The sequence below is a fragment of the Myxine glutinosa genome, chromosome 10 (genome assembly GCF_964187855.1).
Source record: "Myxine glutinosa chromosome 10, kmMyxGlut1.1, whole genome shotgun sequence".
NCBI classification, from domain to species: domain Eukaryota; kingdom Metazoa; phylum Chordata; class Myxini; order Myxiniformes; family Myxinidae; genus Myxine; species Myxine glutinosa.
In genome coordinates, this window is record NC_136270.1 from 51,998,915 (window position 1) to 52,026,219 (window position 27,305).

Consider the following 27,305-nt stretch of genomic DNA (forward strand, 5'->3'; position numbering starts at 1 on the left):
GGTGTTGGAGAGGAGGATAAGGAAGAAAGTGAAGATCGACGAAATGCAGTTTGGATTTATGCCAGGAAGAGGAATGACAGACACGCTTTTCATTGTGAGGCAGTTGCAGGAGAAGTACATGGAGAAGAGGAAGAAGTTGTTTCTTGGGTTTGTTGATCTGGAGAAAGCATTCGATCGGGTTCCACGCAAAGTATTGACATGGGCATTGAGGAAGCTAGGAGTGGAGGAATGGTTGATCAGAGTAGTGATGGCAATGTACAAAAGAGCGCGCACAGCTGTAAGGACGAAGGACGGGAACAGTGGTGAGTTTGAGGTGAAGGTGGGAGTGCATCAGGGGTCGGTACTAAGTCCACTACTATTTGTAGCTGTGATGGAGGTGCTGGCTCAGAACGTAAAGGAGGGTTTACCGTGGGAGTTGTTGTATGCAGATGATCTGGTGTTGATTGCGGAAAGTATGGATGGACTGAAGGAAAAGATGAACACGTGGAAGGAATGTATGGAGACAAAAGGTCTGAAGGTGAATATCGGAAAGACGAAGGTGATGGCAAGTGGTAAAGCATGTGGTGAGGTGGAAAGAACTGGGAAGTGGCCCTGTGCTGTGTGTAGGAAGGGTGTCGGAGTGAACTCCATTCAGTGTACAATGTGCGCTGAGTGGGTTCATCAAAAATGTAGTGGTCTGAGAGGGTCATTAACCAGTGTGGCAGCTACTTTCAAATGTAAGGTGTGTACAGAGGGAGCTGCAGATGGAGGAAATGTTGAGTTGGATCTTGGAGACGGTGTGAAGCTGGAAGGTGTGAAAACATTTTGCTACCTCGGAGACATGCTGAATGGAGAAGGTGGATCAGACTCGGCAACGGTTGCTCGAGTGAGATGTGCATGGAAGAAGTTTCGGGAATTGAGTGGTGTGCTGATGATGAGGGGAGTGTCGTTGAAGCTGAAGGGAAAGGTGTATGCTGCATGTGTGAGAAGTGTTATGATTTATGGGAGTGAGACATGGGTAATGAACGTAGAGCAGCAACGAAGGTTGGAAAGGGTGGAAATGTGAATGGTTCGACGGATGTGTGGAGTATCGTTGAGAGAGAGGAAGACAAATGATGAATTGCAAAAGATGATGGGAATAGAGCCTGTGATTGATGCTGTGAAGAGGAACAGGTGAGATGGTTTGGTCATGTGTTGAGGAAGGATGAAAGTGACTGGTTGAGAAGAGTGATGGAAATGAATGTAGAAGGAAGTAGAAGACGGGGAAGACCGAGAAAGACTTGGCTAAAGATGGTGGAAGAAGAAATGCGGGCAAGAGGGTTAACAAGGAGAGATGCAGAAAATAGGGCAAAATGGAGAAGATTGTCATGGGGACCGCAAGGCTAACCCCCGCTCTAGCAGGGAAAATGGCCTTTAAAATGCATGTTGTTGTGTGTTGTATATATCTATATATATATATATATATATATTATATATATATATATCTATATATATATATATCTGTGCAGTGTCTGTGTTGTCACTGAACTACTCCCTCAAACTTTTGTAAAATCGTACGAAACTTCTGGCATGCACCTATCTCTCCCGCGGGCATGTCCTGAGGGTATTTTTTTTTTTCAACTTCAATTGTTTATAAAATGTAATATCACGTACAATACGAATACATTTGTGCAAAATAATTGTTTATATTATGATTGGTGTAAACCATGACAAAACAGCAACTCGGGTACCGTCATCTATCTATATATCTACATATCTGGGCAGTGTCTGTGTAGTCGCTGAACTACTCCCTCAAACTTTTTTTTCTGTGGTGGTGAGGTGTTTTTAATAACGTGGTGGCGAGGTGTTTTTAACCCTTTGAGTACGGATGACGTCCAGTGCCGCAACCCGCGAAAATTTTTGTGTACGGATGACGTTACTACACGTCATCTACTATACCTATAGATAGATGGTCAGTACGTGGTTGCATTCCAGTACCAAATGCCAAATTAATCCCATACCGGGGGCATTTTTATCAAAAAAAAAATCCTGTACTCAAAGGGTTAATAACGCGGTGGTGAGGTGTTTTGAATTATGTGGTTGTGAGGTGTTTTTAATAACGTGGTGGTGAGGTGTTTTGAATTACGTGGTGGTGAGGTGTTTTGAATTACCTGGTGGTGAGGTGTTTTTATTTACGTGGGGGTGAGGTGTACTCGTCCCAAACTTCGTCTGCACCTACCCCTCCCGTATGTATGTGCTGAGGGGATTTTTTTTGAAAAAAATAAATAAAAAAATTTCAACTTAAATCTTCAACCTAAATTGCTTATAAAAATTTAATATCACAAACATGACAAATAAATTTGTGGAAAATAATTGTTCGTGTAATGATTGGTGTAAATCATGACAACACAGCAACTCAGGTACAGTCATTGTCCTCAGCTAAAACAAGCCCGTTCCTCTGCAACGACGCGTGATGAGGCGAGCGTAGCGAGCATATATATGTGCACAGGGTGAGCCAGAAATATGGTCATTTTTGAAATTCGTGTGAAGGAAAAATAATAATTTGTATTTCTAAATAAATTCATTCATGATATTGAAGTACAACAGGCATTTTACAACAGGCATTTTACAACAGGCATTTTAAGGCCATTTTCCCTTTAAGAGCGGGGGTTAGCCTTGCGGTCCCCATGACAATCTTCTCCATTTTGCCCTATTTTCCGCATCTCCCCTTGTTAACCCCCTTGCCCGCATTTCTTCTTCCATCATCTTTAGCCAAGTCTTTCTCGGTCTTCCCCGTCCTCCACTTCCTTCTACATTCATTTACATCACTCTTTTCAACCAGTCACTTCCATCCTTCCTCAACACATGACCAAACCATCTCAAACTGTTTCTCTTCACAGCATCCATCACAGGCTCTATTCCCATCATCTTTCGCAATTCATCATTTGTCTTCCTCTCAACGATACTCCACACATCCACCGAACCATTCACATTTCCACCCTTTCCAGCCTTCGTTGCTGCTCTACATTCATTACCCACGTCTCGCTCCCATAAATCATAACACTTCTCACACATGCAGCATACACCTTTCCCTTCAGCTTCAACGACACTCCCCTCCTCGTCAGCACGCCACTCAGTTCCCGAAACTTCTTCCATGCACATCTCACTCTAGCAACCGTTGCCGAGTCTGATCCACCTTCTCCATTCAGCATATCTCCTAGGTAACAAAATGTTTTCACACCTTCTAGCTTCATGCCGTCTCCAAGATCCAACTCAACATTTCCTCCATCTGCAGCTCCCTCTGTGCACACCTTGCACTTGAATGTAGCTGCCACACTGGTTAATGACCCTCTCAGACCACTACATTTTTGATGAACCAACTCAGCGCACATTGTACATTGAATGGAATTCACTCCGACACCCTTCCTACACACAGCACAGGGCCACTTCCCAGTTCTTTCCACATCACCACATGCTTTACCACTTTCCATCACCTTCGTTTTTCCGATATTCACCTTCAGACCTTTTGTCTACATACACTCCTTCCACTTGTTCATCTTCTCCTTCAGTCCATCCATACTTTCCGCAATCAACACCAGATCATCTGCATACAACAACTCCCACGGTAAACCCTCCTTTACGTTCTGAGCCAGCACCTCCATCACAGCTACAAATAGTAGTGGACTTAGTACCGACCCCTGATGCGCTCCCACCTTCACCTCAAACTCACCACTGTTCCCGTCCTTCGTCCTTACAGCTTTGTAAGTGCGCGCTCTTTTGTACATTGCCATCACTACTCTGATCAACCATTCCTCCACTCATAACTTCCTCAATGCCCATGTCACTACTTCACGTGGAACCCTATCGAATGCTTTCTCCAGATCAACAAACCCAAGAAACAACTTCTTCCTCTTCTCCATATACTTCTCCTGCAACTGCCTCACAATAAAGAGCGCGTCTGTCGTTCCTCTTCCTGGCATAAATCCAAACTGCATTTCGTCAATCTTCACCTTCTTCCTTATCCTCCTCTCCAACACCCTTTCCAATACCTTCATTCCATGCTCCAATAACTTTATCGCTCGGTATGAGCCACATTCCAGAGGGTCACCTTTCGCCTTGTATAGAGGGATGAGGGTACTCAGTTCCCAATCCACTGGAATGCGGCCTTCTTTCACCACCAGATTGCAGATCTCTGTCATTCTCTTCACACCCCAATTTCCCGCTGCCTTCAACATATCTCCCACAACTCCCGTGATATTGAAGTACATAACATGCATTTTTATTATTTTCATTTTTTACTGATTTAGTTTTATTTTTTGCAGGCAGAACACTTGAGTGACCATGTGGAACTTCACACTAGCCCCACGCAGGGATTTAATTCCTGTTTATTTAAAAAAAAAAATTCTATATATGTATATATATGTATGTATGTATGTATATATATATATATATCTATATATATATATATATATATATATATATATATATATATATATATATACGTGTATATATATATATATATATATATATATATATATATATATATATATATATATATATACATATATAATATATATATACTGTATATATATATATATATATATATATATATATACTGTATATATATACTGTATATATATATATATATATATATATATATATATATATATATATATATATATATATATATATATATATATATATATATATATATATATATATATATAATTATATATATATATATATATATATGTATATATATTAATCTGTAAGTTTTGTTTCAAAACATGATTTTGCTGTTCTGCTCTTCACAGCGTCGATCTAGCGTCCTGGTCCACCAAGCATCGGTTGCTGCTATGGGGAGTCAGAGCAGAGTGGCAGCATGGCTTCTGGATTCCCATAACATGGACAAATGTGCAAAAGGTTTGCCAGAGGGGTGTGTTGGGTCAGGGCTTCTATATCCAATGCATTACAGCATTGCTTCTTTATAACCATAACTGATGTATGATCTGCTCGAAATCTTCAAGTGTGATCGTAATTTTAAAATTGGGCGTCCAGTTTTGGGTTTTTAGCACGTGCACGGTGAAAAATAAGCTACTCATTTATGAACCGGATTTGTTGTTTTTACCCCTCCATAACCTGGCCCCATCCTACCTGGCTGACCTCCTCTTCAGACACACTCCCACCCGCAACCTCCGCTCTGCTGGTACCAACCTCCTGACCCCCTCCATCCGGACCAAATTCAGATCCTGGGGGGACAGGGCCTTCTCCATCGCTGCTCCCACCCTCTGGAACTCACTACCTCACACCATCAGAGACTCCTCCTCACTCACCACATTCAAAACATCACTAAAGACCCACCTGTTCAACGCTGCATTCAACATTCAACCCACAGCATTTAACCCCTGACTATCTCTTCTCCTTCTCCCTCCTTTTGCTTTAAATATTTCCCTATTGATTCTTGTCTTGTCTTTTTGATTCTTGTCTTATATATATGCCGTATATCGCTGCTGTTTGTTTTCTTGATTCTTGTCTTTTTGCAATTGTTGTTTTCATGTATTGTTATGCATTATGTTTTCCACTCTGTCAAAGCGCCTTTGGGCTTCTGGAAAAGCGCTATACAAAATAAATGAATTATTATTATTATTATTATTATTACCCCACGCACGGATATAGAAAAGCGGGGTTAAGCAATTGGCTCATGTCCATACATTTGTCTGTCTGATCAGCGTTTGATCGAGGAACAACATTTTAAATTGAATGTTATATTTTGAACATGAATCGGAAAATGAACCGGAAGACAAGTTTGCCATTTTACCATACTTTGGCTCTGAATTTGTCCTGATCACACATGCGCAAACATGAGGCAGATTTTTTTTTTTTTACTCTGCATGTCTGACAATCAATCAAAATAGAAAATCATTCCAAACAGGAAACGTACTGTTTTTAAGGATGTTATAAAGGACACAAACAAAAGGCACAAATAACTAATGAAATGTGTTAGATATGGTGGTGTAATAGACGCTGCGTAAAACGGTGGTAAAATCTGGAATTAATTCATCTATTCACATTTAAACGTCTTTAAACATTTATTTCATTAAATTATATACTTGAACACTGCAGAACACAAATAACCTTCTTAATACTTCCGAGATCCATGCTATATATAGATATATTGCAGGAGAGGGCGTGACATGAGAGGGGCAGTATTGGGACGAAGAAGACCCTGCCAATATGGCTATGTAATTATGAGGCCGCTTCAGTGGCGCTAAACTTCCGGATTTGTTTTAACGACATTTAATATCATTCTTTTATTACAATTGAAGTATATACATGAACACTTAGTGAGGCCCCGTCGACAATATTTTGTGCATTTTTGGTTGCACAAGCCCACAATGCAACTCGGGAAGGACAAAGCTGCCATAGAGAGGGTATAATAGCACAGCGCTACTAGACAGATTCCGGGCCTAGCTAGACTCAGCTATGCCTTAATTAGAAGGTGAGGCGTGGAGAGAATCTCAGTGATGCTTTCTTGAATAAATATTTCATTATGGGCCATCTTGTACTGTATGTACAGTGTGGATCTCACCCCACATTCACTTAACTAGCATCGCAGAGGTCATGGGTTCAAGTCCAGATAAATGCAGTATTTTGTATTATAAAAGCCTTATTCAGTTTTTGTCTGTCTTTCCAACGATTTTTCTTAAACTACTTGACTAGGGAGCATAAAGCCCATATGATAAAGGTCTTGGTCAGAGAAGTTCCCGTTTTATTTTATTTTTCTCCATTACGAATGTCCTTATGTGTTTGTTTTAATTGTTTAACTTACCTTATATAATCCCTTCATCGCATATCGTTGGATGGCTGAATCTCGCGAGATTGTGAATTAAACGTTTTTCTGTCATTATTTCCTTTTATTGGTGTTCTTCACAAACAGCAACCGGAATGTTGTTAAGAACGGGAAGAAAGTGGGAGAGGAGGATAGCCGGTTGAGGTGGAAGGGGATGAACAGAGAGGAGGCAGAGAGTTGGTAGGGGGAGGTAGAGACTTTTGGGGGGGGGGGGGGATGGAGAGGGGGTGAGGACTTGTGGTGGGGGGAGAGGGGGATAGATGACTTGCCTGTGGTTGGGTTGGGGGAGTTGAGGATTTGGGGTTGAGGACTGGTAGTCACATCTTGCATTGCACAGAATATTCATGTGTACATACATGTTATTTATGATTTGTATTATAAAAGTCGGAGGGAGGGGGAGGGGGCGGGAATTCCTACTCATGTTATGAAAATGCAATTATCCAGTCTCTGGAGGACTACCATCCACTGCTGGATTGATGGGAAAAAAAAACCCAGCTGGCTCATTAGTGACCATCAAAGTGCGATGAATCTCTCTGCCCGATCTGATCTGGTCTACATGTGATGCAAGTCCACATTTTCTGCTGGCAACTGTTCATGGACTTGTAACTTTGTCAACCTGAACGCCACCACAATGAATGATAGCTAACTGAAGTTGTCTGCTTTTTTCTGTATATGATACAATAAAACAGAATGAAAAATAAAAACCCTGTCCTATTCATCCACCTGGGGGGACACTGCCAGAGATAGCACCCTCATGGTATGAAATTATTTTGCAAGGAGGCAGCTCTGCTGAATCCACATGTGAGACACTCGCAGCAGTGAGAAAGATGAGATGCCATGAATAAAACAGGCCCTGGACCTGCATGCCAACTTACAATGTGAAAACTCTCTACTTTATATATATATACAGTAGATATTATTGTAGCATTGGCCTCTACTCTTTCAATGTCTCCCACCAACGTCATATTCGTCAGTGAGTGACGGCCAATATTGATAATCTATGGAATGTAAATTTTGTGAATGGAATTTTTAAATTTGAAGTGGCTTTTGACTTGATCATAATTATTCCTTTTTCTTTGTTCAACATTTCGCTCGACCATTTTACCCAATAGGCCTTGCTGAATGTGAAGATGATTTGAATGAATTTGGAGACCTGCTGCAAAGCCTCAACGTCTTGCAAAAGGTCCCAAATACCGTGGCCTCTCAGGAACATCAGGTAGGTGTCAGACACTCATTTTCTTGTCCAATTGAATATATATCCTTGTTCATTGATGAGTAAAAACAATGTAAGTGTGGAAAAATCTGTCAGTGTATTTCAAAATAAATTTTTATAGTCCGGACTTTTATTTTTCAATATCTTACCATTTGTGTGGCTTGTTTTACCATGAAATGTAGTCCAAAGTCAAAAACAGACTGATTGTTGATTCTTGTCTTTTCTTTTCAGAGGAACTGTGCAAAAATGAAGTAATAATAATAATAAATTATATAAACTTTATTGTCCCTTATCCAGGGAAATTGCTCTTCACTGACACCACAAGTTCAAAACATAAAACATCAAAATTGTACAAACAAGAAGAAAAAGACATAAAATGTCATAGCCATGGACCATGGTTTTAGTAATTCTGCTGTACCGAGTTAAAGGCAGTCGGTCGGCCATCTTTGGTCAGATTACAAAACAAAATCTTCTTCATAATTATGTATCCTCTCATGTATAGTCTTTGTGCTAAGTTTGAACAAAATCGGTCCATGCATGTCGAGAAATGGTTGGGGACGCGTTTAAGTAACAAAATGGCCATCAGTCGGCCATCTTGGATCTGATCTCGAAAAAAAAATGACGTGCATATGTAACCAATCATTCATTTTGTGTGGCAAGTTTGAACAAGATCGGTAAATGCATATCCGAGAAATGGTTGAGGACGCGTTCAACATCGGGTTTTTTTTTACAACTAAAGTGTCCGCCAGTCTACCAGACGGCCATCTTTGATAAGATCGCAAAATAAAGTGAGGAGCACATATATGCTGTCATGTGCTGTGCTTCTGCCAAGTTTGAACAAAATTGGTCCATGCATGTTCAATAAATGGTTGAGGACACGTTTGAGTAACAAAATGGCAGCCAGTCGGCCATCTTGGATCTGATTTCGAAAGAAAATGACGTGCATATATGTAAGCCATCATTATTTATCTGTCTGCCAAGTTTGAATGACATCGGTAAATGCTTGTCCGATAAATGGTTTAGGACGTGTTCAACATAGTTTTTTAAATAACTAAAATGGCCGCCAGTCAGCCATATTCGATCGCATCATGAAACAAAATGATGTGCATCATGTGTTGCCTTTTGGCCAAGTATGAACAAAATCGGTCCATACATCTCCGAGATACGGTTGCAGACGCACACATGGACGGACGGAAGAGACCCAATCCATAAGCCCCTGTTTCAGACTAAGTCCAACAGGGGCTAATAACAGGCAACATATGGACCAAACATAATGGACCAAACAGAAAATTGCCTAAAAAGTTGAATTTAACAATTGAATTGCACATGGTACAAATGACTTTTTGAGAATGTTCTTATTAATAAGCGTAGACCGAAACCGTCTCCCTGATGTCACTTTTTTCCAGAAAGTCTGTTCAAGAAGTCACTTTGATCAATACATTTATGTATCGACTTCCTTTTCAATGCTCACAAATATGGAGAATCCATACAAGTTGAAGGCCCACAAACTTTAAATACCAGTGTATAAATGACCTTTCCCAGTCTTAACTTATTCCACACAAACAACAATTCCAGGAAACTAAATTAAATGACAAAACATTGACCACAAAGGAATTAGTCAACATCCGCATCACGCGTGAGCCAACACCAAATGAATTCAGCTTCCTGAGAAGAAAATAATAGGTAAAAATAGGTTAAAGAAATACACGAACTCTGTCCCACATCTCTTGGTTTAAATGTGTGAAGGAGTTTTGCCTCATAATGCATGAGAATCAACTCTTTCCAACATGGTCCTCGAGGCTACTTTTGAAAATGGCAAGAAGGACAAGATGATGAACAGGAAATGGAGAACAAAAGTTTCAACTAAAGACATGAAGACACCTTACCAGGTAATGATTTCTTCAACATCTTCATAATTTAAAGTCTTTGTGCCACATGGCTTATCCTTTTCTAGTATGAATGTCAGATTTCCACTGTTTGCCTCCAAATTGGTTGATATTTTATCTGAGTTGAGGTTTTACTATTTTGTCATTAACTGGCATAGCAAACATAAACTAGGAAACATCTGAAAATGCAAAGGCCATCCGCGTCCACTTTGTATTCAGACTTTGTCTTCCATATGCTCAAAATAATGAAAACAGTTTTTTTTTTAATACAAAATTAAAATTCATGATTTTATGCAGCCTTGACCTTTGAAATTTTGATTTAAAAAAAAGAATCAGCTTCTAGCTTTTGATTGGCGATCCAATTCTGTGACTCAATATGCAAATTCTTAAAATTTCAGGTCAATTGGGTGAAAATTGACGATTTTTTGCAACATTGACCTTTGACATTTTGATCTTAAAAAATCTGCTTCGATATTTTGATTGGTGAACCAATTCAGTGGTCCAATATGCAAAAAAAAAAAAATTTCAGGTCAATCGGAAGAAAATTGACGATTTTATGTGACGCTGACCTTTGACCTTTTGACAAAAGTATTAATTTGCCTTCTCCATATTCTCATAATAAAGCTTTGTTGAAAATTTGATGACAAAACTCAAATGGTAAATTGAAATTTCAGGTCCATTGGATGAAAATCGATCATTTTAGGTGGTGCTGACCTTTGAACTTTTTTTCTTTGTATACAAGATTGAGGCTCGTGTAATAGCCAACAGTAATCACAAAAAAAACGGACACATAAAATATATAATAAAGGGAGCGGGAGACAAGATGCGGAGAGATAGGGAAGCACACAAGTACAACAGTAGAGAACAGGGACATCGGGAGATCTGTGGAAGGTAGAGGGCTTGGGGGGAGGAGGCATGGGAAGGGGGGGGGGGGGGGGAGGAGAGGTACAAAACACATGGACCTTTTGACAAGATTATGAATTTGCATCAAAAAAATTTAATTTGCACATAATTTGCATCTGGGACATTATCAAGGATATGTAACACTTTTATGGCTTGATGATTCTGACAATGATAGACTTCTGGATGATAGAATGATAGACATAACAATGGTTTACATTTTTAGTTACCTTCTGCATTCCCACAAAGTTGCTGCCTGTTGTCTGAAGCAGTCCTTTACGTACAGTATATCCCACTTGGCATACATCTCCAAAACAATCCTGTTTCATCAGCATTAAATACTTGCTGAGGCTTGTAACACTCAGCCTCGACAATAGCCTTAAATTTGTGTGGAAAGCTTGCAACTGCGTCACCATAAGCTCAGGCACCTTCACCTGTGAGTTTGATGCAGAGATTTCAACACTTCCTGAATTGATCACACCAGTCTCGACTTGCTACGAAAGACTCGGCAGTCGACGACTCCAACTCCTCTTGTCATAGGCGTGCATATAGCTTCAGCAGCTTCCCTCACGTAATAGTCAGTCGATTGGCATCCTCTTCTGATCTTGGTGTTCCGCCCGTACTGCCAACACGTTCTCAATCTTCTCGATTAAAGGGATTTTTTTTTTTTACTCTCGATGTTGTTTTCGCTGACAGCGAAGTTGATTGGGCGACAGATATATATATATATCTTTTTTAATTATAATTGCTATACAGATACATATATATTATCCCGACGTGGAGATCGGTTTCTGAGGTTTGGGCGAAGGGTATGGGGGCAGAAAAGGCAGAGCATGAAAGTTATAAGGCAGCCAAGAAGGCCACAAAGAAAGAGGTAGCAAAGGCGCAGGAGGCATGTCGGAAAATGTTCGGAGAACGCTTGGATTTGGAAGAGGGCCAGAGAGTGGTATTCAGGATTGCAAAGCAGATAGCGAAAGAGAGGTGTGATGTGATGGGGGTGAGTTGCTTGAAGGATCAAGTGGGACAAATCGTTGTGGACCCAGATGGAATTAAAGGAAGATGGAAGAGATATATGGAAATACTGTTGAATGCAGAGAATGAATGGGATGGCAACATAGAGAGTAACCCAGTTTTAGGACCGGCAGAGAAGATAACCGAGAAGGAAGTTGAGGAAGCGATAAAAGCAATGAAGAGTAGAAAAGCGGGAGGGCCGACGGGATTTGTGGGAGATATGTTGAAGGCAGCGGGAAATTGGGGTGTGAAGAGAATGAGAGATCTGCAATCTGGTGGTGAAAGAAGGCCGCATTCCAGTGAATTGGGAACTGAGTACCCTCGTCCCTTTATACAAGGGGAAAGGTGACCCTCTGGACTGTGGCTCATATCGAGCGATAAAGTTATTGGAGCATGGAATGAAGGTATTGGAAAGGGTGTTGGAGAGGAGGATAAGGAAGAAAGTGAAGATTGATGAAATGCAGTTTGGATTTATGCCAGGAAGAGGAACGATAGACGTGCTTTTTATTGTGAGGCAGTTGCAGGAGAAGTATATGGAGAAGAGGAAGAAGTTGTTTCTTGGGTTTGTTGATCTGGAGAAAACATTCGATAGGGGTCCACGTGAAGTAGTGACATGGGCATTGAGGAAGTTAGGAGTGGAGGAATGGTTGATCAGAGTAGTGATGGCAATGTACAAAAGAGCGCGCACAGCTGTAAGGACGAAGGACGGGAACAGTTTTGAGTTTGAGGTGAAGGTGGGAGTGCATCAGTGGTCGGTACTAAGTCCACTACTATTTGTAGCTGTGATGGAGGTGCTGGCTCGGAACGTAAAGGAGGGTTTACCGTGGGAGTTGTTGTATTCAGATGATCTGGTGTTTATTGCAGAAAGTATGGATGGACTGAAGGAGAAGATGAACAAGTGGAAGGAATGTATGGAGACAAAAGGTCTGAAGGTGAATATAGGAATAACGAAGGTGATGGCAAGTGGTAAAGCATGTGGTGAGGTGAAAAGAACTGGGAAGTGGCCGGGTGCTGTGTGCAGGAAGGGTGTCGGAGTGAATTCCATTCAATGTACAATGTGCGCTGAGTGGGTTCATCAAAAATGTAGTGGTTTGAGAGGGTAATTAACCAGTGTGGCAGCTACATTCAAGTGTAAGGTGTGCACAGAGGGAGATGCAGATGGAGGAAATGTTGAGTTGGATCTTGGAGACAGCGTGAAGCTGGAAGGTGTGAAAACATTTTGTTACCTAGGAGACATGCTGAATGGAGAAGGTGGATCAGACTCGGCAACGGTTGCTCGAGTGAGATGTGCATGGAAGAAGTTTCAGGAACTGAGTGGCGTGCTGACGAGGAGGGGAGTGTCGTTGAAGCTGAAGGGAAAGGTGTATGCTGCATGTGTGAGAAGTGTTGTGATTTATGGGAGCGAGACATGGGTAATGAACGTAGAGCAGCAACGAAGGCTGGAAAGGGTGGAAATGCGAATGGTTCTGTGGATGTGAGGAGTATCGTTGAGAGAGAGGAAGACAAATGATGAATTGCGAAATATGATGGGAATAGAGCCTGTGATGGATGCTGTGAAGAGAAACAGGTTGAGATGGTTTGGTCATGTGTTGAGAAAGGATGAAAGTGACTGGTTGAGAAGAGTGATGGAAATGAATGTAGAAGGAAGTAGAGGACGGTGAAGACCGAGAAAGACTTGGCTAAAGATGGTTGAAGAAGAAATGCAGGCAAGGGGGGGGTTTTTTTTTTTTTTTTGTATACTGAATCGAGGCTCGTGAAAGAGCTAACATTTACTTCACAAACAAATCAACCAGACAAACAAAATACCCAAAAAGAGGGAGCGGAAGACAAGATGGGGAGAGAAGGGGAAGCACACAAACACAACATCCGAGAGCAGGGAGATGTGAGGAAGGGAGAGGGCCCGGGGGGAGGAGGCATGGGAAGGGGGGGGGGGGGGGGAGGGAGAAGTATAAAACACAAGGACACCAAGGAAGGATGATGAAACAGGCAAAACCTTATTAACAAGGGGAGATGCAGGGAATCGGGCAAAATGGAAAAGATTGTCATGGGGACCGCAAGGCTAACCCCCGCTCTTGCAGGGAAAATGGCCTTAAAATGCCTGTTGTTGTGTGTGTGTATATATATATATATATATATATATATATATATATATATATATATATATATATATATATATATTGGCTACATTCCTCAAAATGGACTGTAAGCTCTACTCCCTAAGGTTAAACATGTGGCTTACCATTGCCATGCCATTTCCACTCAAGTCGTCGAAACACCTCTAACTTGGTTTCAAGTGTTATCCTCTTCTTATGCTTCTTCCTGGGGGATCTTCAGAAGGTGAACCACTTGTAGGATATTTGGGTGGGATTTTCCATGTTGAAAGGTGGCGTGGAATGCGCATGGGGTGGATTTTGGAAGAAGAATTAAAATATGAAGGATTCCTGTATACACTACATGACCAAAAGTATGTGGACACCTGAACATCACACAAGTCATTTCAAAATCATGGGCATTCATATGGAGTTTGCTGCTATAACAGCCTCTACTCTTCTGGGAAGGCTTTCCACTAGATGTTGGAACATTGCTGGGGGGATTTGCTTCCATTCAGCCACAGGAGCATTAGTGAGGTCGGGCACAGATGTTGGGCGATTAGGCCTGGCTCACAGTTGGCGTTCCAATTCATCCCAAAGGTGTTTGATGGGGTTGAGGTTAAGACTCTGTGCAGGCCAGTCAAGTTCTTCCACACCGATCTCGACAAACCATTTCTGTATGGACCTCGCTTTGTGCACGGGGGCATTGTCATGCTGAAACAGCAAAGGGCCTTCCCCAAACTGTTGCCACAATCATCTAGAATGTCATTGTTTGCTGTAGCGTTAAGATTTCTCTTCAGTGGACCTAAGGGGCCGAGCCCGAACCATGAAAAACAGCCCCAGACCATTATTCCTTCTCCACCCAGCTTTACAGTTAGCACTATGCATTCGGGCAGGTAGCGTTCTCCTGGCATCCGCCAAACCCAGATTCGTCCGTCGGAATGACAGATGGTGAAGCGTGATTCATCACTCCAGAGAAAGCATTTCAACTTCTCCAAAGTCCAATGGCGGAGAGCTTTACACCTCTCCAGCCGATGCTTGGCATTACACATGGTGATCATAGGCTTGTGTGCAGCTGCTCGGCCATGAAAACCCATTTCATGAACTCCCGACGAACAGTTGTTGTGCTGACGTTGCTTCCAGAGGCAGTTTGGATTTCGGTAGTGAGTGTTGCAACCGAGGACAGACGATTTTTATGCACTACGCGCTTCAGCACTCGGCGGTCCTGTTCTGTGAGCTTGTGTGGCCTACCACTTCGTGGCTGAGATGTTGTTGCTCCTAGACGTTTCCACTTCACAATAACAGCACTTACAGTTGACTGGGGCAGCTCTAACAGGGCAGAAATTTGACGAACTGACTTGTTGGAAAGGTGGCATCCTATGACGGTGCCACGTTGAAAGTCGCTGAGCTCTTCAATATGGCCTACTCTACTGACAATGTTTGTCTATGGAGATTGCATGGCTGTGTGCTTGATTATATATACCTGTCAGCAATGGGTGTGGCTGAAACAGCCGAATCCACTAATTAGAAGGCGTGTCCGCATACTTTTGGCCATGTAATGTATGTCCAAAACTTACGAAGTGTGTGCTGTATTCTTGACAGGGGGTCAACCAAGAACAGTCAGAACCTCATTTACCACTCTGTTCTTCTAATATCCTGCCAATGGATATGAACACAAATAGTTCATCCTCCAATCCCCCCATCTCAATGGAATTTCAAGATGGCGCTGCTGATGGAGGATGTCTTCATTCAGACATTTCTGCAATTGGGCATCGAGGTATTTGTCATCTTAATGCCTTCCTGTTTGGCTACGTTACTTGGTGTACTTGCAGTTTGTTTAATATTTCACATTTCCTACTCATCACTCAACCTCCATTTTTTGCTTGTATTACGAGCCTGGTGTTGGCTTAGCGGTTAGGGTGCAGGGGTTGGCCGAGGCTTCCGAGGCTTCCGAGGTCGGCTTAGCGGTTAGGGTGCCGGTTTGGGATCCTAGGATCCTGGGTTCGAATCCCGGTCGATCGCTGAATTAACGCAAGGGGGGTTGACTCAGCCTGTCATCCTTCCGAGGTCGGCAAATTGAGTACCAGCTTGCGGGGATGAATGATCACGGTGTGCACCCCGACTTAGAACAGGTACACCGTATCCCTGCGCATCGTAAGAGGTGACCAAGGGTTGGCGTCAGGAAGGGCATCCGGCCATAAAAACATTGCCTCAAACAGGGAACCATGATTGTCATGGGGCCCGCAAGGCCAACCCCTGCTCTAGCGGGGAAAAATTGCCTTAAAACGATCATTCATTCATTCATTCATTACGAGTCGTGGACAACTCATTTTTGTGCCTTTGATCAACTTCCCTTGGTTTATTTATAGCAAGTCATAATGATTCATTACTACACGCACTTTGCATAAATTATGTTTGTAAGAACTTTTCACTCAAGTAATGACTGCAGTTGTGCTCCACAAATTTAACTCACTAATTGTGCAAAGTATAATAAATAATTATACCAAGTTTGGTGCAAATCCCATGACTGGTTCACAAATGAGGTCGGTAACAGAATTTTTACCTGACGGAACGTCTGACATTTGACCTTTGACCTCTTGAACCCAAAATCTAATCGGTTGATCTCTACATCATTATACATACTGGTACGAACTTTGGTCAGAATCCTATCACTGGTTCACAAGTTATCGTGGTGAGAGGATTTTTAGCTAACATGACCTCTGACCTTTGAACTCGTGATCCCAAAACCTAAGTAGATCATCTTTACCTCATTATACATACTCGCACCAAGTTTGACTTAGATCCATTCAGCCATTCTCAAGTTATTGTGTTAACGAATACCTATCACGGACGGACAGCCAGACAGACAGACAACCCAAAAACATAATGCTCCAGGCAACTTCGGCGGTGGAGCCATAAAAATATCGACATAGGGGGAGAAAGTGTGTTTTTAGGGTGGAAGAAAAGACATCCGAGACGTTCCGACTCCGAATTCGGACTTTATTAATCTCAAAAACCTCTCAAAAAACCATGTGCGAAACCAGGTTTTTGTTTTATGTTTTACAAGAAAATGACAGCAGATTTATGCTTTGCAATGGCAGTCATAAATGTGTGCTGCAACATCATTTTGTCTTTGTGTGCATAGTGCATGCTGGCCTTCAAACTGCTCATGCACTACTGTCTAATGAGCGGGAGAGATGCAAACAACTTGTGCTTGAACCGGAGCTGGCCAACAGCAATACGGCACAAGTTCTCTTCCTCCGCAAGACACTTGCACAGGTTTGCTTCCCAAATGACCATGGACACATCAATACATAAGCAGACATATTGCTATCGTCATTCGCATGCAGCACAAGACTGCGGGGTGGCATCATTGGCCGAGGGAGCGGCTGTGTCGCTGATGCAATGCCCTCTGCTGGTCAAAGCAGGAATTTGTAATTTGTTAATGGTGCCGGTGGCTCGCCGACTCTTTGCGAAGCACAACCTTGGATTTTTAGCATCCACCAACGAATGATAGCAGATGGATTGCCCGTTTAACATCCATCAGTGGTACGGCGCATACATCGATGAATCGCCCTGCCTGTGAAACACCGGGATGACAATTTCTAGCCGGGTCGGGATTCAAACCCAGGCTAGACGGCTTAGAGGCGACTGTGCATACTTCTAGGCTATCCTGTTAGGCCTTACATTGCCATGACATCTACCATATAAAACAAAATGTCAGCTTGTGTGTTTGTACAGATGTCTGTCCCCCTTCATAAGGGTGGGTTTTAAAGTCCAATATTTTAACACGAATGTGTGTTCACTACGGTCTGTTTTTAAGGACAAAACAAACTCGAAAAACATTTTCGATAAAAGAGTAATTATGTCTATTTTTTTGGGAAATGTAGATGGTGGCTTGCAAACCGAGCCTCAAGGGCGGTGTACCGAAGCGATTTTTAAATAACAATAAATACAGAGTGCAAGGAGGTGAAATTTGCTGCACATGAGGTGCAGCTTGCGCAGAATGAAACAAGTCGTCATTCGGACTCAAAGTATTTCATTCGGACTCAACGCAAAGTATTCACACGAATACGTCATCACGTAAAGCAAACACGCCCTCCATTCCAGCAACGCAAAGTATTCACACCAACACGTCATCACGTAAAGCAAACACGCCCCTCATTTCCAGCAACGCAAAGTTTAAAATAAAAGCCATAACAACCAAACATAAGAAGACGTCCACCAGGCTGAGCAGTTTATGTTTTGTATCCATCCCACTGACGGGTCAGATCTGGATTCCGACCTGAACCCAAATCGAATCGGCTTGTTCTTGTCGCCTACTCAACTCCTCCACCAAGTTTTGTCATAAGTCGTCCACAACTTTTTAAAATATCATGCTATACCGGTATACATCGTTTTTGGCTGCGTCACTCAATGGTGAAGAATCACTTTAAAATTCCTTGACCCGGATCCGGATTTGAATCTTCGCCAAAACCGAATCAATTCATCCTCGTCACACGCCCAACTCTATAAGCTTATATTCAAAACCTTCATATCCTGAATAACGATGAATTGTGACGAACTTGACAAGTGAACTCCGAGCTTTGATGAAATGTTCAATGTCCTGATTTTATCATCTGTTTTGATTGACGTGTCATTTTGTTGTTTTTCCCATACAAAAATCCCCAACAATGAACTGACGTTTAGGCATTCATAAATATGTTCGTTTGCATGTGTCAGGGTCACCTTGCAATATTCACCTTTTTAAAAGATGGCAATCATTGCAGTGTTGTGTGTAAAGTACTAAAACGAAGGTTCTTCACTAGGCCATAGGTCAGAACACAGAAATGCGAACTCGACTGCATAAAATCCACGCGGAGTCGAACGTTGTTGGTGATCTTCCCCATAACGTCGTCCCTTCCCTGGCCACAAACTTGGTAAGTAATGGTGGACCGGTTTCCTAATGATCATTAAACTCATAAATAATATTTATCACACCATTAATAAGCTGTCAACAAAATGAGTTTATGTATATATTTTTATATTTAGTAGACGAGGGGAAAACTTCAAAACTGACGATGCACAAATGGATGAAATCAATAGCATGTTGATCGAAGTATCCCAACCACCATTGGAATCGAGAAAAGCTGACGTTTTGTTCTTTAACCCTTTGTCGGAGCATTTTTAACTTCATGGTATTCATAGAATACTTACCCTGTGCAGTCAACTTGGTGCAAGCCAACTCTTCTGATTTTTAAGGTTTTTTTTTCTTTGATCCAATATGGCTGCCACACCACGTGAGCCATGACATCATAAATTTATATTCTCTAATATAATTGTTGCGTATATCATGCTCAATAAATTTCAAACTGATCAGACTGAGCGTTGTCCGTGTCGAATTATGACGTCATAATTAAGGCACCAATGACGTCATCGTTGACAACACTTATGACCCGTATGGAGTTCTTTACAATGAGTCAGGTCTCAATTTCTTCCATGGAGCTGTTTCGGAGATATATAGGTGTGAAATTTTTCCAAGATGGCCCCTTACCACGTGACACATGACGTCATAAATATCATTACATTCTTCTACAGGAGGAGGAGCTCCTATGGTGAAAATGTAATGTCAACTGGACCAAGAATTGCATAGAAAAAAAATTCATACTGATCGAATCAAGCTTTGTACTTGTTACCACCGCCACCAAAGGTGGATGCAGGTTCGGTTTTCAACCCTGTCTGCCTGTTTCTCTGTCCGTTTTGTCCGTTGGTGAACAAAATATCTTAAAACGTTGTGGACGGATTCGGACGAAATTTGCCAGAGATGTAGCGACTGTGACAAGGACGAAATGATTCGATTTTGGTGAAAATCCGGATTCAGATCCGGCTACTAGAATTTTTAAAGTGATTCTTCACCATTGGGAGATCGGGCCAAAAACGATACATAGCAGGATATCTCAAAACGTTGTGGATGGATTTAGACGAAACTTGTTGGACAGGTTGTGTGTCTGACAAGGAAGAATCGATTCAATTTTGGTGAAGATCCGGATCCAGCCAGTATAATTTTTAAAAGTGATTCTTCACCATTGTGTGATATGGCCAACCAGGCGGAGGTATGGTATGCACTCTACTGAGTGCCGTTCTGGTTGAATTATGACGTCATAATTAAGGCACCAATGACGTCATCGTTAACAACACTTATGACCCGTATGGAGTTCTTCACAATGAGACTTGTTTCAATTATTCTTCATTGAGCTGTTTCGGAGATTTAGAGGTGTAACGTTTTCCAAGATGGCGTCCATAACCACGTGACGTATGATGTCATAATTATGAATAACATTTTACAGATGGAGGCACTCCTATGGTAAAAATGTTGTCAATCGGACCAACGGTTGCCGAGAAATGAATTTTAAAAATGCAGACATGGACGTACGCCACACGTACGCCACACGTACGCCACACGTACGCCACACGTACGCACATAGGCCACACGAATGCGTAACCCTGCTTTTTGGTCGCGAGCGCAGGGTAATAACGTTTTTGTGTGTTTACTCATTACATTTGACAGGGTGATCAGTCAGTAGGTTGGCTTTCGATGCCAGGAGAGCTTTCGGAGAGGCGTCAATCTGTGTCCGAGGGAGAGTTCTATGATGCTAAGGAGGTCATTCGATCTACCAGTTCCTCTGAGGTCAGTGTTATTCGATTATAAACACAAAAAAATGTATATATCTGATGCCTTAAGTTGGTTGCTTTCATGTCTCATGTAATCAGCTCTTTCCTTTGCAGATATACAGTATGTGATTTCATATTATATTAAATTTTTGTCTCATGAGATCAAATATAATTGAATCAAATTTCATGAAAAGAAAAAGAAAAATGAAAAAAAGATGAACCGAGTAGATTTTGGGTTCAAAAGGTTAATGGTCTCGAGTCATGTGCTCTTTAATTGAAAAAAAAAAAACGTTTGCCATGATAACTTGTGAACCACTGAGTACATTTCAACCAAACTCGACACATTTATTTACAGTAATACATATCGATAATGCGATTGAGATTTTGTGTTCAGGAGGTCATATGTCAAAGGTCATGTACACTTTGGAAATTATTATGCAGACCATACCGGTCAAAAGTTTTAGAACACCTCAATTTTTCCAGTTTTTATTGAAATTTACGCAGTTTAATGTCTCGATGTACTCTGAAATTAAGCATAGAATAAATAAACAATTGGAGATGAAAAATAAATCATATAAATCATTTTGTTGAACAAAATTTAATTTAAATTTTTGACTCGGCAAAGTATCCACCTTTTGCAAATATAACCGCCGAACACACTCGTGGCATTCTTTCTACAATGGAAATCAAATATTGTTCGGGAAGTTCTCCCCAACACTGTTGCAGAAGTTCCCACAAATGTGTTGCACTTGTAGGTTGCTTTGCTTTCACCCTTCTGTCCAGTTCATCCCAAACCAGCTCGATGGGGTTTAAGTCTGGAGACTGTGCTGGCCATTCCATGATTTGAAGCCTACCGTCTTGTTCTTTTCCTCGAAGGTAATTTTGACATAGCCCGGATGTGTGTTTAGGGTCATTATCTTGCTGTAGGATGAACCCCAGACCAACTAGGCGTATACCAGAGGGTATTGCATGGCGCTGCAAAAAGCTGTGGTATCCCTTTTGGTTCAGGGTGCCAGTCACTCTGTGCAAGTCGCCGAATCTGGATCCAGCAAAAGAGCCCCAGACCATCACGCTTCCTCCTCCATGTTTGACAGTTGGTGTCTCACACGGAGGAACCATCATTTCGCCTACTCGGCGGCGTACAAAAACCCTGCGTGATGAACCAAAGATTTCAAATTTTGATTCATCGGTCCATAAGACCTTCTTCCAGTCTTCAGTAGTCCACTGGCGGTGCTTCATGGCCCGGGCAAGCCTCTTTTTCTTATTTTGCCATCTTAGCAATGGCTTTCTGACTGCCACTCGACCTGTCAAACCTGCAGCTCGAAGTCTTCTCTTCACAGTTGAAGCTGAGACTTGCTTACTTCGACCAGTGTTAAGCTGTGCTTGAAGCTGTTGTCCTGTGAGCCGCCTATCACGCAAGCTGACTCTCAGAAACTTGTCTTCTGATTCTGTTGTGGCTTTGGGTCTGCCAGACCTCTTCCTGTCAGAGTTTCCTCCAGTTTCCAATATATACTACTTCCTGCAGTGCAATATTGTCCAAATAATGCTTCAGAGGGTGTAATAACAGTCTTTTCCAATACTGCTTTTATACAGATAGGGGGTTTGTAATCAAGTAATCAGCAGAGGTTGGGACACCTGCAGGAATTGTTTGCATCAACTTTCAAGGCTTAATTTACTTACATTGCTACAGAACAGCTGTAAGTTATTAATCCATTACTTGTTCCCTGAAGAAGGCCTTTTTTTTTTTTACAATATAACTGTGCAATTTACATTTTCCCGTTTTTGCGAACCTAAACTTTTTTTTTTTAACCTCGAGCAGTTTACTGCTTACCTTTGTACCATTTCAGGTTATTCACTGGACATTAAACTGCGTAAATTTCAATAAAAACTGGAAAAATTGAGGTGTTCTAAAACTTTTGACCAGTCGTGTAACTCGAGTTAGAAGCATCTGATGTTGTTGCACTTCTACTTATCTCTATTTTCTCACTCACTTCCTGTACTATTACGTTTCAGTTTTCTTGTGATCTTTAATTGAGATCACACGCAACACCGAGTTGGCAACTAATGTGGGCAGAGGCAAATCTATCAGCAAATGTATCTATCCAAATCTATATGTCAAATTTCATGCAAATTCTAATTATAGTAATTTTAAACGAGGTCAGTGTATGTGGAAATGAACCCCATGGACGTATGTTGTGTGTGGAGTGACATGAGGAAAAGGTCTTGAGGTGTGTAAAATACTTCAATACCTCAGCACCTCAAAAAGCCTCTTGCAGTCTCGTCTCGCACTGGCCTTATCATGGTGGAGTTTTTTTTTTCTTTTTTTCTTGTATGCAAGATCGAGGCTCGTGTAAGAGCTAACTTAATCACAAAAAGACAAACTGACGCATAAAACATAAGATAAAGGGAGCGGGAGACAAGATGGGGAGAGAGAGGGAAGCACACAAGTACAACAGCAGAGAACAGGGACATCGGAAGATCTGTGGGAGGGAGAGGGCTTGGGAGGAGGAGGAATGGGAACGGGGGGTGGAGGGGCGTGGGAGAGGAAAAAACCACATGGACACTGCTAGGACTTCCAGGAAAGAAGTCGGCATTTCAAAAAAGTGGATCTGGGGTGAATTAATGGGGGTAGAAAAGATCAAGGTTTTGGATGGGGGAAGATGAGAGATGGTGGTGAACAGCTGTTTTAAACACCTGGAGGTTGCTTCGGACAGATGGAGCTCATTAGCCTTGGTAGGCAGCTCATCTCGGAGAGGGAAACTGTGAATTCAAATTCGCACAGGAAAGAGGTTGCATAGGTGAGCCATGGGTCCTCTTGTTGTGCGACATGTGGCACAAACGTGCTGGAACTTCATGTCTTCTGCCAGGTCTTGTGGCTTCACCTCAAAACATGTTTGGAGCACATTCTGACAACTTTCACCGGCAGAAATGATGGCATTACCATTCAACCTCAGATCCACTTTTTTGAAATTCCCACTTCTTTCCTGGAAGCCCTAGCAGTGTCAGTGTTTTATACCTCTCCCCCCCCCCCCTCCTTCCCGTGCCTCCTCCCCCCAAGCCCTCTCCCTCCCACAGATCTCCCGATGTCCCTGCTCTCAAATGTTGTACTTGTGTGCTTCCCTCTCTCTCCCCATCTTGTCTCTCGCTCCCTTTATCTTCTGTTTTATGTGTCAGTTTGTCTTTTTGTGATTAATGTTAGCTCTTACATGAGCCTCGATCTTGTATCCAAAAAAAACAAAAAACAACAGTCCTCGATAAAGTAAGGTACAACAATGTTTCCACACCATAAAGTGACCCTTTCACCGCTATAACTCCGTGAGGATTCTCTGTTGCACATATTCAACAGTTTTGGTCACAAATCCACTCAGGTGAAAATGTTCCTCACAAGTCATCATCGGCTTCCTCAACAATCTGGTCCTCTGCCAGTTCCAGATGTTTTCTTGCCACTTCGCGTTCGATGCCGAACACTGAAGTGTATGGACAGAAACGTAAATCATTCTTGTGATGCAGTGATTCTTTCAGTACGCGTGACTTTTGCAACAGGTGTGGCACTGGTTTTTTGGGACCTCACACAATTTAGAAACACTTCAGTGTCATAAAGTTATTCAACAAACAATTTCCCTAAGCTTGTGTTGAGCCAACACAGCCATTGCTATCTGCGCCACCAAAGGTGGATGGAGGTTATGCTTTCACCCATGTCTGTTTGTGAACAGGATATGTCAAAAAGTTGTGGTCGGATTAAGCCGAAATTTGCTGGAGAGGTTGGGTATGTGACGAGGACTAAATGGTTAGATTTTGATGAAGATCCGGATCTGGATCCGAGAATTTTTTACGTGATTCTTCCCCATTGAGAAAAAAGAAAAAGAAAAAAATATATATATATTTTTCTTCTTCCCCATTGAGTGATGGGGCAAAAACGAGACATAGCACGATATCTCAAAAAGTTGTTGACAGATTTGGACGAAACTTTGTGGACAGGTTGTGTGTGTGACATGGACTAATCGACTCGATGTTGGTGAAGATCTGAATATGGATTCGGATACGATAATTATTTAATTTCTAAGTGATTCTTCACGATTGAGAGATCGGCCGAAAAGCGACATATAACATGATAATAAAAGTTATGGACGAGTTATGACTAAACTTGGTGGATGAGTTGGCGAGGTGCACACACACATTGCAACACACACATTGCAACACACACATTGCAACACACACATTGCAACACACACATTGCAACACACACATTGCAACACACACATTGCAACACACACACATTGCAACACACACATTGCAACACACACATTGCAACACACACACATTGCAACACACACACATTGCAACACACACACATTACAACACACACACATGGTAACACAAACACAGTAACACACACACACACACACACACACACACACACACACACACACACACACATTGTAACACACACATAGTAACACACACACACACACACACATTGTAACACACACACACACACACACACACACACACATTGTAACACACACACACACACACACACACATTGTAACACACACACATTGTAACACACACACACAGTAACACACACACACACACACACATTGTAACACACACACAGTAACACACACACACAGTAACACACACAGTAACACACACACACACACACACGCACAAACATAGTAACACACATCAACATAGTAACACATCAACATAGTAACACATCAACATAGTAATGCACATCAACATAGTAACACACACCAACATAGTAACGCACATCAACATAGTAACACATCAACATAGTAACACATCAACATAGTAACACATCAACATAGTAACACATCAACATAGTAACACATCAACATAGTAACGCACATCAACATAGTTACACACATCAACATAGTAACACACATCAACATAGTAACACACACAAACATAGTAACACACAACATAGTAACACACATCAACATAGTTACACACATCAACATAGTAACACACAACATAGTAACACATCAACATAGTTACACACATCAACATAGTTACACACATCAACATAGTAACACACATCAACATAGTAACACACACAAACATAGTAACACACAACATAGTAACACACATCAACATAGTTACACACATCAACATAGTAACACACAACATAGTAACACATCAACATAGTTACACACATCAACATAGTTACACACATCAACATAGTAACGCACATCAACATAGTAACACACACCAACATAGTAACACACAACATAGTAACACACATCAACATAGTTACACACATCAACATAGTAACACACAACATAGTAACACATCAACATAGTTACACACATCAACATAGTTACACACATCAACATAGTAACACACATCAACATAGTAACACACACAAACATAGTAACACACAACATAGTAACACACATCAACATAGTTACACACATCAACATAGTAACACATCAACATAGTAACACACAACATAGTAACACACATCAACATAGTTACACACATCAACATAGTAACACATCAACATAGTAACACATCAACATAGTAACACATCAACATAGTAACACATCAACATAGTAACACACATCAACATAGTTACACACATCAACATAGTTACACACATCAACATAGTAACACACATCAACATAGTAACACACACAAACATAGTAACACACAACATAGTAACACACATCAACATAGTTACACACATCAACATAGTTACACACATCAACAAAGTAACACACATCAACATAGTAACACACACAAACATAGTAACACACATCAACAACAAGCTGATTCGATTTTGGTTCAGGTCCGAATCCAGATCCGGCCTATCAGTGGGATACAAAACATAAACTGTTCAGCCTGGCGGAGGTGTGCGCTCTACCGAGTGCCGTTCTAGTTGCTCCTGCTTTTGCTATCAGATTTGTAGCTTGTTAATGTGAATGTCAAACACATCATTAATTTAACCGCATTAACATCATTCGGTTGCTGTACTTCTGGCTAAAAGCAATATCATTTGTAATTCATTTTTACATCAGAAGATGGTATCCCAAGTGCAATTTCGCACCCGTCCGAGAATTTGCATTTTGAAGAATTTGCTCATTTTCTAAAAGTTAAAAAAAATTATGCAATACCATAAAGATTGCTCACACAATATATTGGTTCACCAGATATTATTGTACAGATCTCACTCAGAGCATACAATTCATAAATGATAATCTTGCTAATACTATTCATGGCCTATAAAATGAAACCAGTTAAAACCAGCTGCGTGTTAATACGATTGTGAAGCTATTTTCCTTGATTCTGATATTTCTTTTTATTCGATTTATTCTTTAAAACGACTCTATCAGATGTGTTAACACAAGTTCTAATGACTGAATTGCTCACTAGCAGGGGATCGTGGAAATGCCGCTTAATGTAAAATGTGACTTCAAGTCATCAACTCCCCCCCACCCAAATCCAAATCCCAAACCCCCCACCCCTCCCAACCCCAAGTCCTCAACCCCCCACCCATCCCCAAGTCCTCAACCCCCCACCCCACCCCAAGTCCTCAACCCACCACCCAACCCCAAGTCCTCAACCCTCACCCAACCCCAAATCCTCAACCCTCATCCAACCCCAAGTCCTCAACACCCCACCCAACCCCAAGTCCTCAACGCCCCACCCCACCTCAAGTCCTCAACCCCCCACCCCACCTCAAGTCCTCAACCCCCCACCCCACCTCAAGTCCTCAACCC

The 27,305-nt window shown here is 41.6% G+C and overlaps 1 protein-coding gene across 2 annotated transcripts in view; it reads left to right on the forward strand.

The window, feature by feature from the left end:
- Positions 1-27,305, forward strand: part of LOC137434537 (oxysterol-binding protein-related protein 6) — a 195,996-nt gene that overhangs the window by 81,051 nt on the left and 87,640 nt on the right. For both annotated transcript variants that reach the window (XR_013624726.1, XM_068127654.2), the window contains exons 7-13: positions 4,773-4,881; positions 7,921-8,024; positions 9,821-9,910; positions 15,511-15,685; positions 17,054-17,187; positions 18,717-18,827; positions 20,456-20,575. Coding sequence is in view for 1 of the 2 variants with exons in the window: in XM_068127654.2 (XP_067983755.2) it covers positions 4,773-4,881; positions 7,921-8,024; positions 9,821-9,910; positions 15,511-15,685; positions 17,054-17,187; positions 18,717-18,827; positions 20,456-20,575 (843 nt within the window). In the remaining variant the exon portion in view is untranslated. The remainder of the gene's footprint in view (positions 1-4,772; positions 4,882-7,920; positions 8,025-9,820; positions 9,911-15,510; positions 15,686-17,053; positions 17,188-18,716; positions 18,828-20,455; positions 20,576-27,305) is intronic.